This window comes from Crotalus tigris, unplaced genomic scaffold (assembly GCF_016545835.1).
Source record: "Crotalus tigris isolate CLP2741 ecotype Arizona unplaced genomic scaffold, ASM1654583v1 scf7180000017694.5664430, whole genome shotgun sequence".
Lineage (NCBI taxonomy): Eukaryota > Metazoa > Chordata > Lepidosauria > Squamata > Viperidae > Crotalus > Crotalus tigris.
In genome coordinates, this window is record NW_024096572.1 from 3,331,823 (window position 1) to 3,347,439 (window position 15,617).

Below are 15,617 nucleotides of genomic sequence, written 5' to 3' on the forward strand. Positions count from 1 at the left end.
GAGATTAGCAAACACTACAGGTAGTTCTCAACTTACGACCACAATTGAGCCCAAATTTTTTGTTGCTAAGCAAGACATTTGTTAAGTGCGTTTTGACCCATTTTATGACTTTTCTTGCCACAGTTGTTAAGTGAATCACTGAGTTGTTAAGTTAGTAACATGGTTGTTCATTGAATTTGGCTTCCCCATGGACTTTGCTTGTCAGAAGATTACAAAAGGTGATCATATGACCCCAGGACACGGCTATGGTCATAAATATGAGTCAGTTGCTAAGCATTTGAATTTTGATCAGTTGAGATGCTGCAGTGGCCATGTGTGAAAAATGGTCATAAGTCACTTTTTTCAGTGCCGTTACACTTTTGAACGGTCACTAAAGGAACTGTTGCAAATCAAGGATTACTTGTAGCAAGTTGCTTACAAGAAGAATAACAAGATTATGCCTCTCTCTCTCTCCAGGTCCCACATGAATCAGCAGACTCACATTCTTCCGCAAAGCTTGTTTTCATAGTGCCAATTTGTTCTTCCTTTTTTAAAATTACTTTTGGAATGCAGTTTTTTTTTTTTTAAATCTTCTTCTACTGAGAACAGTATCATCCTTTCTAATGAAAGAATATCCAATATTTTCATGGAACTGCAAAAGAGTGAGCGGGTAGCAAAATGCCTGATCTCAGCATCTTTGTCTGGGAAATGGTGAAGTGTGACTGTGATTTATAATGAGAAAAGGTATCTACAACGTACAATTTTCTACCTAGCTGCAAAATAATAATTCATAGTGATGTCCATTCTAGATAATATACCTTTGCAAGGGAGGACCCATGTGGTAAGATGATAGTGATAAATGTCAGACCAATGCAGGTAACGGCTTTACAAACCATTAAGATTAGCTTCCTCTTTTTCTCCTGATGATAACAGTAACCATGCTGTGAGTCTATGTGGTAATAATATTTCACGACTGATAAATGCCAGAACCAGGCAGAGGTGTTTATCATTCCCAGTTCAGAAATGCTGACTAAAGTTACCACACATTGCCAGTTTTTCCTCTTTTTCAGTCAGATAAAAATTAGCAAATTCATAAAACAGAGATATGCAACATTCCTTCCAATCCTTAGGAATGAATTTTTTGCCCTCTTTGTGAAGAATATGTTCTAAGCTAAAACAAATTAGCTTAGAGGGAAGTCATGGCACAAAGCATGGGGTAGTAAATGTTCACTCAGAGGTTAGAACTGTAGCATTTGCAGGTTCCGTTGTCTGTGTGTGTGTGAGAAGAGAGACACTCAATTTGTGTCTATAGTACTCCAAAATATGAGTGGGGTATTTTTCATTAATACTAGCCAAAAATATGTGAGGTTGCCCGAAGATACGATCATAAAATTTTGGGCAAGATTTCCACATTTTCCTTGGATTTGGCAATTTTGCAAGATTGTAGCTGTTTTAAAAATAATTAATTTCTTTCTTTTGGAGTCCACAGGAAAAGAAGGTCTGAAAAGTTTGTTGAGACCTGCAGTATTATTACAAATATTTATATATTAACAATCAGTATTGTTATTTCAACAATTTAGGCTGGTAAATATAATCTAGTTTTTAAATGTACAAGGAATATTTGAGTTGTGGTCTTCTATTCTGCTGTCAGGATTTTGCACCCTCTCTCACCAATACAGATGGCCCTACACCATTTCCATTATTTTCCTCCAGGAGGTCTTGAGCAAAAAGGGAAAAGACCAAAAAAAAAACCTCTGTTCCTGCACTGGAACACTTCTTTTCAGTGAAGGAGAGTTAGGATGAAATCATTATACTCTTCCTTGTCCTCCATGGCCAACATTGTTGGCCTATTGTATAGAAGTGGATGGCCACTGAATAACAGTTCCAACTAGCAGCTAAGGCAATGGTGGCAAACCTATGGCATGCGTGCCAGAGGCGGCACTTGGAGCCCTCTCTGGGGCACACATGCCGTTGCCCCAGCCTTGCCTCCTCCCGTGACCCCCTCACCACCAGTCCCCCTGGAGGAGAGTTGCCCCCAAGCGTGGCCCACACAGAGCAGCACAGCCAAGGACATGGCAGCCAGACAGCGTAGACAAGACTCTGCCCTCACACTCTATCATGCACAGTTGATGTTGTGGGGCGTGGGCAGAGGGCATGGCCACAGTGGTGCTGCCTGGGTGATCTGCGGCGGGCCCTGGAGGTAGTGAGTGGCCCTGCGGGCAGGCGGGGTGGGGGCAAGGCAGGGAGTGGAGCGGGGGCAGGGCCAGTTTTTGGGCACTTGGTCTCTAAAAGGTTCGCCACCACTGAGCTAAGGAATTGTAGCAGTCAGTCGATACTAAAAGGATCTTAGAAACTTTCAGGGAAAAAATCCAAATCTAAAATATACTCGATTAATATCAAACACAGATCTAAAACTTATATTACTGCTATTAATACTACTACTTCTGCTATTTATCATCACCATTGTCACTGGCATTGCACATAACTGTCATCCCTGGAATGACAACAATAATCCTGAGCTGAGACAATTTCCATGATTGAGAATCAACTTGAACCTGAGTCTCTTTTTTTTTCCTGATCCTTCACCTTGATACTTTACCACACTGTCACCATCTTCACCATAAACATCATCATCTATGAGTAAATCTTACCTGCACACTAGTAAACTTTTTAAGACCAACATTTGAGGTTCAATGTTTTATGGTAAACAACTCTGTATTTATAAGGATGACTCCAGGTCAGAAGTTATCCAGTTTTAAGGGCCATAAATCTGGGTTCCTTATTTCACCCTTAACTCTTTTACTTGGCTAGAATTAGACTCATCACCTTTGGGACCCATCTGAAGCTATGCCACCCTAGATACTGATAAAGAAAATTCTCTGGGGAACATTTTTGTTTCACTTTACCTTATCAGATAATGTAAGTCTGAGTCCTAACTGAGTTCTGAACACTTCAGAAGACAACTCAGTCTTGTTAAAGAGGACTCCAGCCTATTTAATAAGATAAGATGAACCTTACCTTATGTTCTTTCCAGCATTAGCCACTCTCAGCCCTGACAAGATCATAACTAACCTGCATCAGAGGATTTGGGTCATAGGCTTCAAAAAGATAGACCCAGTGTTTCTCACTGGATTATAATGAGAATATAAATATCCTTCCTTGGTCAAACCTAGATACTTCTCAAGACCTCACACAGCTTGATGCCAGTTTCAGTCACATTAGGCTAACAACTGGCAGATATAACAACATCCTCTATGAAAGCCTATCTGTATGTGTTCAATACAGCATTCAGTTCTGCATCCAGTTTAGTATTAGAGCACCCATTATGTACACTAAATGGAAAACAGAACTTATAAGGTCAATTGCGACAAATCTGAACTATTATTCTGACCAGGAAACTATTGTTCTCCTCCTAGGAGGCCAAAGTTTAGCTGTTTTTAAAAAGGATGCCAAATAGCCATAGATGCCTCCCTTACACAACTAATTGTTTCAGGCTTTCTCCACATGTTTACTGTGGTTTTATATTTGATATATTGTTCTATTGTTAATGCTTTAAAATTTGTTCTTGGGTTGTAAATAAAAATAATTCCCTGTCTTTACTACACTCGCTAGGAATGAAGCTTTTTTTATTTTAAAGCCAGAACTCTATAAATGGTCATATTAAAAAAAAGTCAGTTTGAACTTTGCTGAGTATTCAAATTATCCAGCCAGATTCACATCTTTTGAGGGCTTTTGTGGGATGTCCAATGACAAAATAGGGAATCTATTCCACATTTCTCAATCTATAAAGATTTAGGCCGGGGAGGAGGTCATTTTGCCAAATAAATGTTTGATCCTAAATCTAGATCAGGGGTAGTCAACCTTGGCTCTCTTATGACTCGGAGACTTCAACTCCCAGAATTCCTGAGCCAGCATGGCTCAGCTTGGAAACCTCTCCCTTTCCCCTCAGCATGGCTGGCTCAGGAATTCTGGGAGTTGAAGTCCACGAGTCATAAAAGAGCCAAGGTTGCCTACCCCTGATCTAGATGCTTGAGCCCCTCTAAGACAATGCATTCAACTCCTTTAAAGCTTATATTACCACATTTTGTAATGGAATGGTTTTAGGTAATAAAAAAAACATAACAAAGCTTTTATAGGAGGGTAGCTATTTTTTTTTTTTTTTTAGTTTTGCACTGTGTGGCTTTGCTATCAAAATATTTCAAGAGTGCTGTTTGTTTTAAAGGTAGCTGATAATCACTTGTGCTGCCTCTCCCCACTCCCCAGAAAACAGAGAGAGAAACCGAGAACCAAAATAATAAATATTTATGCACTTTATATCATACACATGACTTGTTATATCTAACAACTATTAATATGACTAGATCATTGAGCACATGCTGAGGAGAGAGTAGGAATGTATTTATATGGCCAAATTTCTTTTTCAGTCCATGGGTTGAGATCATCTCCATACGAAACCTGGATGACTGAAATGACAATGCACAATAGTACAAAAATTACTATGAAGGTATGATGAACACAAATGTCACTTCAAGCTGCCAGTCACATGCATTTAGTATTGTAGACTAAGCCCACAAAGTGAAAGATCAGAGGCCTCAGACCTCCGCTACCAGAGCCTCTCTTAGTTTACACATCCTGGCCCACCGGCCTGCCTCGATGGTTGATAATTTATTCAGTCACTGCTATCTTCCTGAAGGATGCCTTTACCAGGAATCCTATCTGTAACCCAAGTAGAGGAAAGAGATAGGGATTTTACAGCCTCTTTGCCTTCAGGGAAATCACAGGAAAAAGAGAGATTGGAAGAAAGAAAACTTATAGAACCATCTTCTGGCCCATGTGTGTGTGACTAAGAAGAGCACTCCCCATTCCTCTGGGAAAGTAGGCTAGAATGATGTAGGAGAAAGGCCGGAAGAGCTGGAGGGCAGAGTTAAACATATCATCTGTTTAGAGTCCTTGTATTGGTACAAGAGATCCAAGTCTTGCTCCCTTTGAGTTCCCTTGATCTTTATCAAATGCTAATTTAGTGCTGACTATTAGCCTTGTGTATATAGGCTTCAATGAGTTGTCTTTGCTAAAATTTAAGGAAAGGTGCCTGACAATTCCTTCACTAAGAAATATATGGGGAGAAATGAACCGTAAGCTCAAATATAATCTTGTCATGTAAGAGTGTGTATGACACAGTTGGAGTTCCCTTGTACTTCACAGTTTTTGGAATCATCATGTTATGTAAGTCCAACTCAGAACTGACTTGCTCTTTTTTAGTTGTTTGAAACTTAGTCCTTGATTCCCTTTTCTACGATTTTCCTCAGTATTGATGCCAAGCTGACTGGTCTGTATTTTCCTGGATTTAATTTTTTTCTCTTTTTTAAACAGTGGGCAATCTTGGTTTTTTTTTCCCCCAACCTATTGACACCTTGTGGTCCAGAAGTTTTCAAAGATAAAAGTCTGTGATTTTGAGAATACATCTGCAAATTCCTTTAGCACCCAGTAATCCATCTACCCCAGGCAACAAATTTATTCAGAATATCTAGGTATTTTCTTATCACTTCCTATTTGACCTGTATTTCTCTTATGTCTCCTATTGTACACCTTCAGACTGACCAGTTGTTCATAATTTTCCTTTTGGGAAAAGACAGATGTCAAATAAGAATTTAGCAATTCAGCCTTCTCCCTGTTGTCCATCACCATCATGCAATAATTTCCAATCAAGAAAGGTCTCCTAGACTTATCCACACATACCCCAATAAAGTTTTTTGTTTGTTTGTTATTTTTCGTATTTATTGCAAGCCTTGCTCATTCTGTCTCTTAGTCTTCCTCACTTCATCCTTACAGATTCAGGTTATTTCCTGATATTTTGTCTTTCATATATGCTCCCTTTCCATTTTTTAAACTTTATGCCAAATTATTATGCAGTGAAATAAGTATATTCTAATTCCAATTCTGAGGCAAAGTATTCTGGTATACAGTATTTCTGTGGTGGGAAAATATCTCTCCCATACTGGAACTCTCCAAACATTTCCAGAGTACAACTAAGGAATTAGGAAAATGTTTTTTAAAATTAAAAACCTATGCTAGATAAAGCCAGTCACAAGATCCAGGTTATCTAAAACCTGCAGCATGTAAAACTGTTTCCCTATGTCAGGGACCTTGAACATTTATTTTATCTTATCTTTTGCAAAATGAAAGCACAGTTATATGTGCTTCAACATCTCATGCAAACATCTTACTCCGAAACCATATTTTAAGACTTGGAAGCCATTAATCATATAGAAAATATGCTTATCCTAATCCAGTCAGCAGCAGTGTTGTTATCACAACATTAAAAGAAGTTTCACATCACAAAAACTATTATAGGTCTCAATCTCACATTCTTTCATTACTGACTAATTGTTTTCCACAAAAAGGCAGTTATGAAATGATAGAAAGGATACCAGGCAAGGGAGAGGATGTGAACTAAAATCAACATAAGGAAGAACTGATCATTACACAGCATGAAATAAAGCTTATAAGGTGGGCATGCTTATTAGGTATGAGGATAACCTCCCTGGCCTAAATCGTACTGAGGTCATGAATCTGCATAGTAACCACACCACTTCATATAGAAGACACATTTGCTTGACTTCTGTGTGAAACTTCCATGTAAACATGAATGTCTTGGAAAAGAAAGTTATTGTAATTTCTCTGATCTATCAATCAAATAGTATTCAATTATGGAAATTATCAGACATGGCAGTCTGAAATGATATGAACTCAGTTCCTTAAGACCAAGGCCTCTGGTGTCTCATGGATCCATGGTTGATGAGGATCCTTTATGAGGCAGGATTGAAAGGTGCCATAGAGTTTTCTCCACCATAAACTATAATATAACTTACAAAGTTAAAAAAAAACCTTACAAAGCAGTATGAATAGCTGCTAAAATATGTCTAATGTGTCAATTAAAACTTAGTGAATGTATGACTTAATTGTATTTCAATAGAAAATATGGTCAGTAATGAGCAGGGGAATGACTTAATATTACGTCCTTGTTAATACAATCAAATGCTTTCCTGTTAATTATCTTTGGGCGAGAGAAGACCTAATGGCTAGATTGTGCACATATATAGAGAATTGTGTGTTATTTTTGTAAGATGGGGAATTTCAAAAGAAGAGAATATATGTAGCTCAGAGTTGAACTTTAGAGTCCTTGGTCCTCTCTGAACTCGGCTGTTTGCTGACAGACATTTCATTGCCTGACTAGGTAATATAGAGCACCAACAACTCCACATATGAGGAATTATTCATATTTTGTAAATAGTCTGGATCTTCCATAATCAGAAAAGATGAAAGAGCAGAAGCCAATACATTCCCATTTCTTTAAGTCATGGTAGCCCATTGAGAGCTAGAAAAGTATTTGTTCAGGAAATTCATGAAATGAGATTCTGGCATGACAGGTCACACCCTGGCCTTTGCCATCTCAGACCCATCTTACAAAGGCCAGCTCTGTGTGTCATCTATAGCAAAAACAACCACATTCATAACATTAATTGCACCCCATGATAATGCCTCAGCTTTCATGGATCTCAGCTCACTTTATCAGAGATAGTGTCATCATTCTAAGCCACAATACACTGTTGCATCTCCAACAACATTTGAGAATCCCCATTGTCTAAACTGGGGGTACCCTGATGGACAGGAGCTTCAGGAGGCTATAATGAATCAGCAGACCTAAAAATCTCATTGTGTCATGTATGAAAATGTGAACACACTCTATTGGAAAATAATGCTTAAAACAGGGGGCACTTCAGCTATAACCATGCTTCCAGATCACATTTGTTTGTTTTTACCATGGTAGCAGCAACGCTCTAGTCCAGTGGTTCTCAACCTTTTTAATGCCGCGACCCCCAACCGGTCGTAAGTCGAGGACTACTCAACTGGTGCAGCACCATTTGCAGAATGGGACTTTTGGCCGGCTGAGCAGGGCAGAGACAGCCTGGACAATTCCTGTTGGCTTTTGAAAGCCAATAGAATTAGACTCTATTCAAGACAGTCTATTCTATTGGCTTTCAAAAGCCAATAGAATAAAAGGGAATAGCACAGCTAAGGAAAAGGGGGGGAAAATGGCGGACTGCATTGTTTGGTGACCCCCGTGAAATGGTTGTTTGACCCCAAATGGGGTCCCGACCCACAGGTTGAGAACCACTGCTCTAGTCAGATACTATTGTAACACCCATAACTCTTTACTTCTTTCAGAAATCCAAGAATATGATAGCCAAGTGAAAGCCATAAAGGACCTTGTTCAGAAATTGCCCAGGCCAAATCATGACACCATGAAAACACTATTTGCACATCTGCAAAAGTAAGTGAAAAAGCTGTGAAACTTTAAAGAAGAAAATGGGAATTAGAAACAAAAATGGCAGACTGGTTTTCAGTAACGTGCTGTATTCCTTCAATGCTGAACCTTTCCAGTACATAATCAGGTCCTTTCAAGCTGCTTGTGTGGAATATGTTACATTTTTAAAGATTGTCCCATGCTAGATATCAGACATAAGGAAATTAAATGGAAAAGCATATTTAATATTAGTCTATGCTAATTTTGGCATAGGAAAGGACAAATGCAGCCAGAACTGCCATCTTCATTAGCCTCATCTTTGTTGGGTATAGTATATAGAGAATATGACAGTAAAACATTGTCTTTTAATACATGTATGTATGTGTGTATGTGTATATATATTCGTAGATTTTCATGGGTATAGGTATGCAGGTCTTGGCGTATTCGGGTCTTTTCCTGTGTAAGATTGAGAGTATCTTGACCACGTTTTGATGAGGTCCCACTCATCATCTTCAGGCTGGGGTCTTCGGCTTTGTGCTTGCGCGAGCAAAGTGTGATTGGAGCTGCCGTCTCTCTATAAATATTGGTGGGGGTGTGTAGAGTGCTGGCTTAATTGCTGTAGGAGGGTTGGTTGGCTGTGTTGGAGTTATTGTTTGTGGATTGTTCAGCTGTTTCGTAACATCCTGAGTAGCTGAGGTGCTGGCTGTGTGACCATTAGTCTTTCATGTTGTAACACAACCCATTACCCGGGTTGTTACAACACAAAAGACTAATGGTCACACAGCCAGCACCTCAGCTACTCAGGATGTTATGAAACAGTCAAACAATCCACAAACAATAACTCCAACACAGCCAACCAACCCTCCTACAGCAACTAAGCCAGCACTCTACACACCCCCACCAATATTTATAGAGAGACGGCAGCTCTGATCACACTTTGCTCGCACAAGCACGAAGCCAAAGACCCCAGCCTGAAGATGGCGAGTGGGACCTCATTGAAATGTCACCAAGATACTCCCAATCGTACATGGGAAAAGACCCAAATACACCAAGACCTGCATACCTATACCTATGAAAATCTACGAAAACATACACACACACACACACACACACACACACACATTATACAAGAGGTGGAACATATCTTGAATGTGGTTTCACTCATATCCTTAACCAGGGGATACAAGTGAAGCCACATTCACATTCAAGGCTTCACTTGTGTCCCTAGCTTTGTATCCCTAGCCAGGGGCTGTGATGATTCATGTGGTTAGGGCACTAAGTCAAATGACCATTGATCAACAACTCAGCAGTTCAAAACCTGAGAGTGAGCGACATGACAGAATGAGCTCCCATCAATTTATCCCAGCTTTTCCCCAGATCAAATAATGTCATTACCCTCACAAAGACAGATTCTGTTGTTTTACTCCAGCACCTGCAAGATAGCAGTTCCAGATTGGATCCTTGACTCACAAACAAGCAATTACAAATTGCTCCATTACCCCCAGGGATATGCCCCAAATTATCCCCACTTTAAAAACCACTGATTTATAGTTTGACCTCCTGAGGATCCTGTTCCAAATTAACTATTTTTGGCCTGCTATTTACACTACCAGAAGTGATCTCTTGAAACTAATTCCAACTGGGCCACAGCAAGAACCAAAACATTAAAGCCCTTCCAATATAAGGATCCCCATCTAGACTGAGTTGTTTGATTTATATGACAGGAAAAAAAAATCAAAGATACAGCTACTAATTTCATCTGAAATAAAACAAGTGAGATAATTAAGACCTGACTTGCATCAATAGCTGTTATTAGAAATGTGTTGCTTTCTCTTTCTTGGACAAATCAGATCTTATTTCATCTCTTTTGCTTTTTTTAATTATTAAAAATAACTACTATTGAATTTAGCCTTAAGAAAGGCTTGCCATTGTGCCCTTTCATCAGAACTTATTTTTTTGCTTAGTTACTATGTTACTGGTGTAATATAATTTATTGATAATGTCCTTGTTATCGCTTCTCAGATTTGTTAAAAATGAGAATGAACCAAATTGGGTTTCATCAGGCAAGAAATGTATGTTGTTGTTGCAGCCTTTTGAATAACCAAGAGCTACAAAAAAAGATACTCAGCTTTCTAAAAACTTAGGAAGTACCTACTAATTAGTTTGCCATATTTTATTGCTAAGCTATGACCATCTACCAGTCATTCATGCTTTAGTCCCCTGATTAGAATGCTGTAATACACACTAAGTAGTGCTATCCTTGAAAAATGTCTGAAAATTACAATGGGTATGAAATGGAGCAGTATGATTGCTGGTGAGAAGGAGGCATTTTGATCAAGGTATGTCTGTGTTACAAACCGTTGATTTGTTTTCTGGGTTCAGTTCAAGGTGTTGGTGCAACCTTTATGTTGAAAACTTGGCAGTTTGATGCTTTAAGGTCTGCCTTCTTTTATGCATTCCTTACAGTATGTTGCTGTTTCTGTCAGAAGCAATACTTTGACTTTTACAGGATTGTGAACATTAGGCAGACAATCCCAATGTGACCTTGCAATTTGTAAGCCATACTTATTGTATTAAGAAATATGGGGGGAGGAGCAATCTGAGAAGGAAGAAATCAATTAAAAGTTGTAATAATACTTTATATGTATGTTATTTTTTTAAGCGTTCAAGAAATCCCATTTCTTGTTGATCCATATCTAGCTAGTATTTTCCTGGGTTTTAAACATTTTACTATGTTTTGTGTTTTTCCATCTTCTTTGATTGTAGCTCATATAAGCAGAAGTGTGCCAGCATTTGTAAGTCATGGATTTGAGCAATTCAAAGAAGGTTTCAATTTCTTCCATTCCGGCAATTTTGTGATTTGTAAATTTCCAGTTCTTAGAATACTATGAAAAATCAAGAGGGTGTACTCTAAAAGGTCCCCCCTTTTAATTTCTTACAGCTGGCTAAAATCCAACAGATGAATGTCCTGTAAACTGAAAAGATCTCTGGCTTCCAAGATTCTGGGTGTAAGCTAAATAAGGTTATTTGACTCTCCTGTCCTGGCATCCTGTTAACTCTGGATTCTGATCCAAGGGAGAAAACTTGCTTCTAAGGGGGTTTATAAAATGTGCCCACCTTTTGAAAAAAATTCCCTCGAGCTCTAAAGTTCGCCACTGAGCTACTGATTCAGGACTGAGAAATGTTCCAGTTGCATGCACAAGGGACTATCAATAAAATGTGGTCACATGTCAGGGGGACAAATCAAAAGTATGACAAAGAAGCAGTAGGATATTGATTCATTGATACTGAAAAGGTTAGGATCTAGGAAGGGAGAGGAAACCCATGGTGCATTTGGTACAGTACATAGCTCTGAATAATCCACTCTCAAATAGGATCCTGGTTCTAACTCCAACAATGAATCTGGCAAGGAGGTGACAGCATTTTGTTGAAGAGTTCGCCTTTAAAATGAAACAACATTCAAATGTAATGATTCAGATGAGGATGGATCTCTGTTATCTCCTCCTCCTCCTCCTCCTCCTCCTCCTCCTCCTCCTCCTGCTCCTCCTGCTCCTCCTCCTCCCTTCTTTAAGTGGAAAGCATTGAGTCCATATGCCCAATGATGGCAGAGTTTTCCAGCAATGGCATCTGTCTTTTTGGCAGAAACCTTCGGGCACATTGTCAGAGGAGCTTACAGTTGCCTCCTGGTTTATCATGTGAGCCACTTCCTGTGGTCTATCTGGTGGCTTTGCCAGGCAGAAGCCAATTCCTTTTACTTCACCTTTGATTTTTCATTCCAGCTTTTTAATGTTTTAAAGATAGTTGCATTTCACTGCAGGGCAGCATTCCTATGCACATCCAAGCATTTTCTCTCTCTCTCTCTCTCTCTCTCTCTCTCTCTCTCTCTCTCTCTCTCTCTCTCTCTTTGCCAGGCAGGCAATCCTCAGCCTTTTTCTATCTTGCCATCCATGCTCTTTGCTCTGTTAATCATGCCTTCCGTCAATTTTACTGCCATTTTGTACAGAGCAAAGAAATTGTATCAGAAAAAAAGAGGGGGAAATAATACACCAAAACACACACCAGTGCCACTGTTAACACTAAACACGGGCCTACACAGAACTCAAGTGCCTTCTTCTCTTTTCAGAAATTCGTCTGTATCTTCACATTTTTCCAGGCATCACAAAGAAAACAAAAACCTGCACGGTTGAAATTAGAGCAATGGAACATGATATCTTATGCCGGTTTTATTGCACAGTTCTCATTTCTGGAAACTATATTTAACAAAGTAGATTTATTTTTACCTATTATATATCTCAGCCAACAGCACACATCTAAGAAGAATGCAACAGTAGTTCAGGAAAAGGAAGCAATGACAACGTGATGACAGGTTCAGCAGCGATATGCAGAATGCTGTGGATAAATCAAAAATTAAAGCTATTGTATGACAGCTAGGAACACTTAGCAAAGTCTGCAAAATTTCCACTGCTATCATGTTTTGGTGGAAATAAAAATGCACAATATCCATGTGACTTCTATTTGCTTAAGTTGGCTTCAGTGGGCTCAGGCCAATATAGATATTTTAAACTTGTTTTCAGTTATTTCCCCCCCCCCATGTAAATCCAAAAGAAGAGGTTAAATTCTTAAGGATGGTGTATGTGTGTTAATAAAATAAAATAATGTCACAAATTGCTTACCATCATCTCCTATAATTAGAATAGATAGTTTAGATTCTGTTATAAGAATGGTGGCATTGACGGGAGATGGCACTTTTAAAATGCCTCTGAATTCCTCCACGTGAACAAGAGAATGCTATTTATGCAGAGCTAGGAGCAAAGATACTCAAAGTAATGTTCAAAATGTTGGAAATTCAAAAGATATGACTAATACAATGAGCGAAGGGCCTTTTAGAATTCTGTTGTGACTTTAGAGGTGTGAAGAATTACAAGAAGTTGTAAAAGTAATTTTTCCAGCAACATTTTACTAGATAAATCAAATGTCATTCGAATGATATGTTGTCAGCTTCCAAAACCACCTGCAATGTTCTCATCCTCCAGTTAGTGGATTTCAAACCTTCATAACACATAAAAGGTTTTTAAAGATTGTTTTACCACTACCACCACCACCCTTTTATTTTTTATAAATAACTCCTGGCAGCAAACGTACCTAATACTTCTTTCTCCTCCAATTTTCCCCACAACAACAAATCTGTGAGATGGGTTGGGCTGAGAGAGAATGACTGGCCCAAAGACAGCCAGCCAGCTTTCATCCTGAGGCAAGACTAGACACACAGTCTCCTTGTTTCTGGCTTGGTGCCTTAGCCACTAGACCAAACTGACTCTAGTTTTCTGAATAAATATTAGCACTTATTATCTAAATGTATCTGAAGATTTTACCAAAGATAGATGCAATACAACATTTTCAATATTTTCCCATAGTGCTTCAGAGGCAAAGAGTGTCCATTCCATGGCTTAGACAGAAAGATTCTTCTGAAATCAGTAGGGCCATATAGGGGAAGTGTTACACCTATGTTAGACTTATGCATCATTGCAAGTTAGGGAATGTGCAGTATGTCGTTCGAAGATGGCTGCATAGCTGTTGAATTTACTTCTGCAAATGTTTTTTTTTATTGAAAATTTTTAAGTTTTACAAAACAATTCCCTTCCCCTCCCCTCCCAACCCTCCCCTCCCCTCCCCCGACCTTCCCAGAGCTGAATACAGGCTTAATTTAAAAAAAAAATTAAAAAAAATCTTAAGACACATATAAACCATAAGCAAATTTAAATACATTAATTAAACAAATTATAAAATAGTTAACAACAATATATATATATATATAAAAAATACCAGAAGGAAGGAAAAAAGAAACAGAAAGAGAAGAAATCAAATAAAAAGAAAATTAAAAAGAAATATCTATAAAATATGTTAAATTTTAAATATAGGTTATTCAAAAACTAAGTAGTATTTTTTTATATCCAACTTATATTGTATGAAATCTATCCATTTTTTCCATACCAAAAAATACCTCTCTTGCGACTGATCTTTCAAAAAAGCCGAAATCTTTGCCAAGAGATTAATTCCGCCAAATAAGAAACTTTAAGAAACCACTCTTGCAAAGTAGGCAAAGATTCCTTCTTCCAACATTGCCCTACTAACAACCTGGCCGCTGTAATTAAATTTAACATCAATATAGTCTCTTTACTATCACAATCAGAAACAATACCTAACAAAAACAATTGTGGGGTAAATTTTACCCTTCTTCTAAAAATTCTTTGAATATTCCACCATATCTTAATCCAAAAAGCTTTTATATTTTTACATGACCACCAGATAGGATAATAAGTAGCATACAAACATCCACATCTCCAACATTTAGGCTGCAAGTCAGGATACATACAAGACATTTTTTGTGGATCAAGGTGCCATCTATAAAACATTTTATAAAAATTTTCCCTTAAATTTTGGGCTTGTGTAAATTTAACATTCCTCACCCAAATAATTTCCCAGGTATCTAATAGAACCGGTTCATCAAAATTTTGTGCCCATTTGACCATACATTCTTTAACTAATTCTACTTCTGAATCCAGTTCTACTAACACCCCATAAATTCTCTTAATATGAGTTCGTCTTTGATCTTTTATTTGTTTTAGCAAATTCTCATCTTCTCTAAGCAAACCCACATTACGATCTATCTTCCACCTCTCCACTATTTGTTTATAATGAAACCATGAGTAAATAATATTTTCTTGTGTTAGATCTTCCAAAGATTTTAATTGCCAGTTTTTACCATCCCATCTAAGTAATTGTGCATAAGAAACGCTATCCATCTTGACTCCTCTCCTTATCCCTTCTATCGCATGCCACGGTATGGCCCATAGTGGAATTTTAAAATCACTTCTATAATATTTCTTCCAAACCCGAAGTAAAGAAATCCTTATAATATGAGATTTAAAAACCCTATCAGCCTTTTTATTAAAAATTAAATAGGCATGCCATCCAAAAAGTAAATCCCAACCCTCCAAGAGGAGTATTTCTACATTTGTTAAATTAACCCAATCACTAATTAATGTTAAAGCCACAGCATCATAATACAATTTCAAATTCAGTACCTTGAGTCCACCTCTCTCACGAATATCTTGTATAATTTTAAGTTTTACTCTTGGTTTTTTCCCTGCCCAGATAAATTTATTGATACTTTTCTGCCATTCATTTAAATTAACCTCATTCTTTAAAATAGGTATCATTTGAAATAAAAAAAGAAACTTTGGCAGAACATTCATTTTAATTGCCGCAATTCTTCCCAAAAGAGATAATTGCAGCTTCTCCCAATTTTCCAAATCTCTTTGTATTTTGACCC

General features: G+C 38.0%; 1 protein-coding gene across 4 annotated transcripts in view; it reads left to right on the forward strand.

The window, feature by feature from the left end:
• Positions 1 to 15,617, forward strand: part of ARHGAP15 (Rho GTPase activating protein 15) — a 448,034-nt gene that overhangs the window by 410,446 nt on the left and 21,971 nt on the right. For 2 of the 4 annotated variants that reach the window (XM_039338233.1, XM_039338232.1), the window contains one exon: positions 8,206 to 8,311. The exons of 1 other annotated variant lie outside the window; for it this stretch is intronic. In XM_039338233.1, coding sequence (XP_039194167.1) covers positions 8,206 to 8,311 — 106 coding nt within the window. Of the gene's footprint in view, positions 1 to 8,205; positions 8,312 to 11,225; positions 11,299 to 15,617 lie in introns of those variants that run through there. One more of the 4 variants, XM_039338234.1, reaches the window with a different exon arrangement.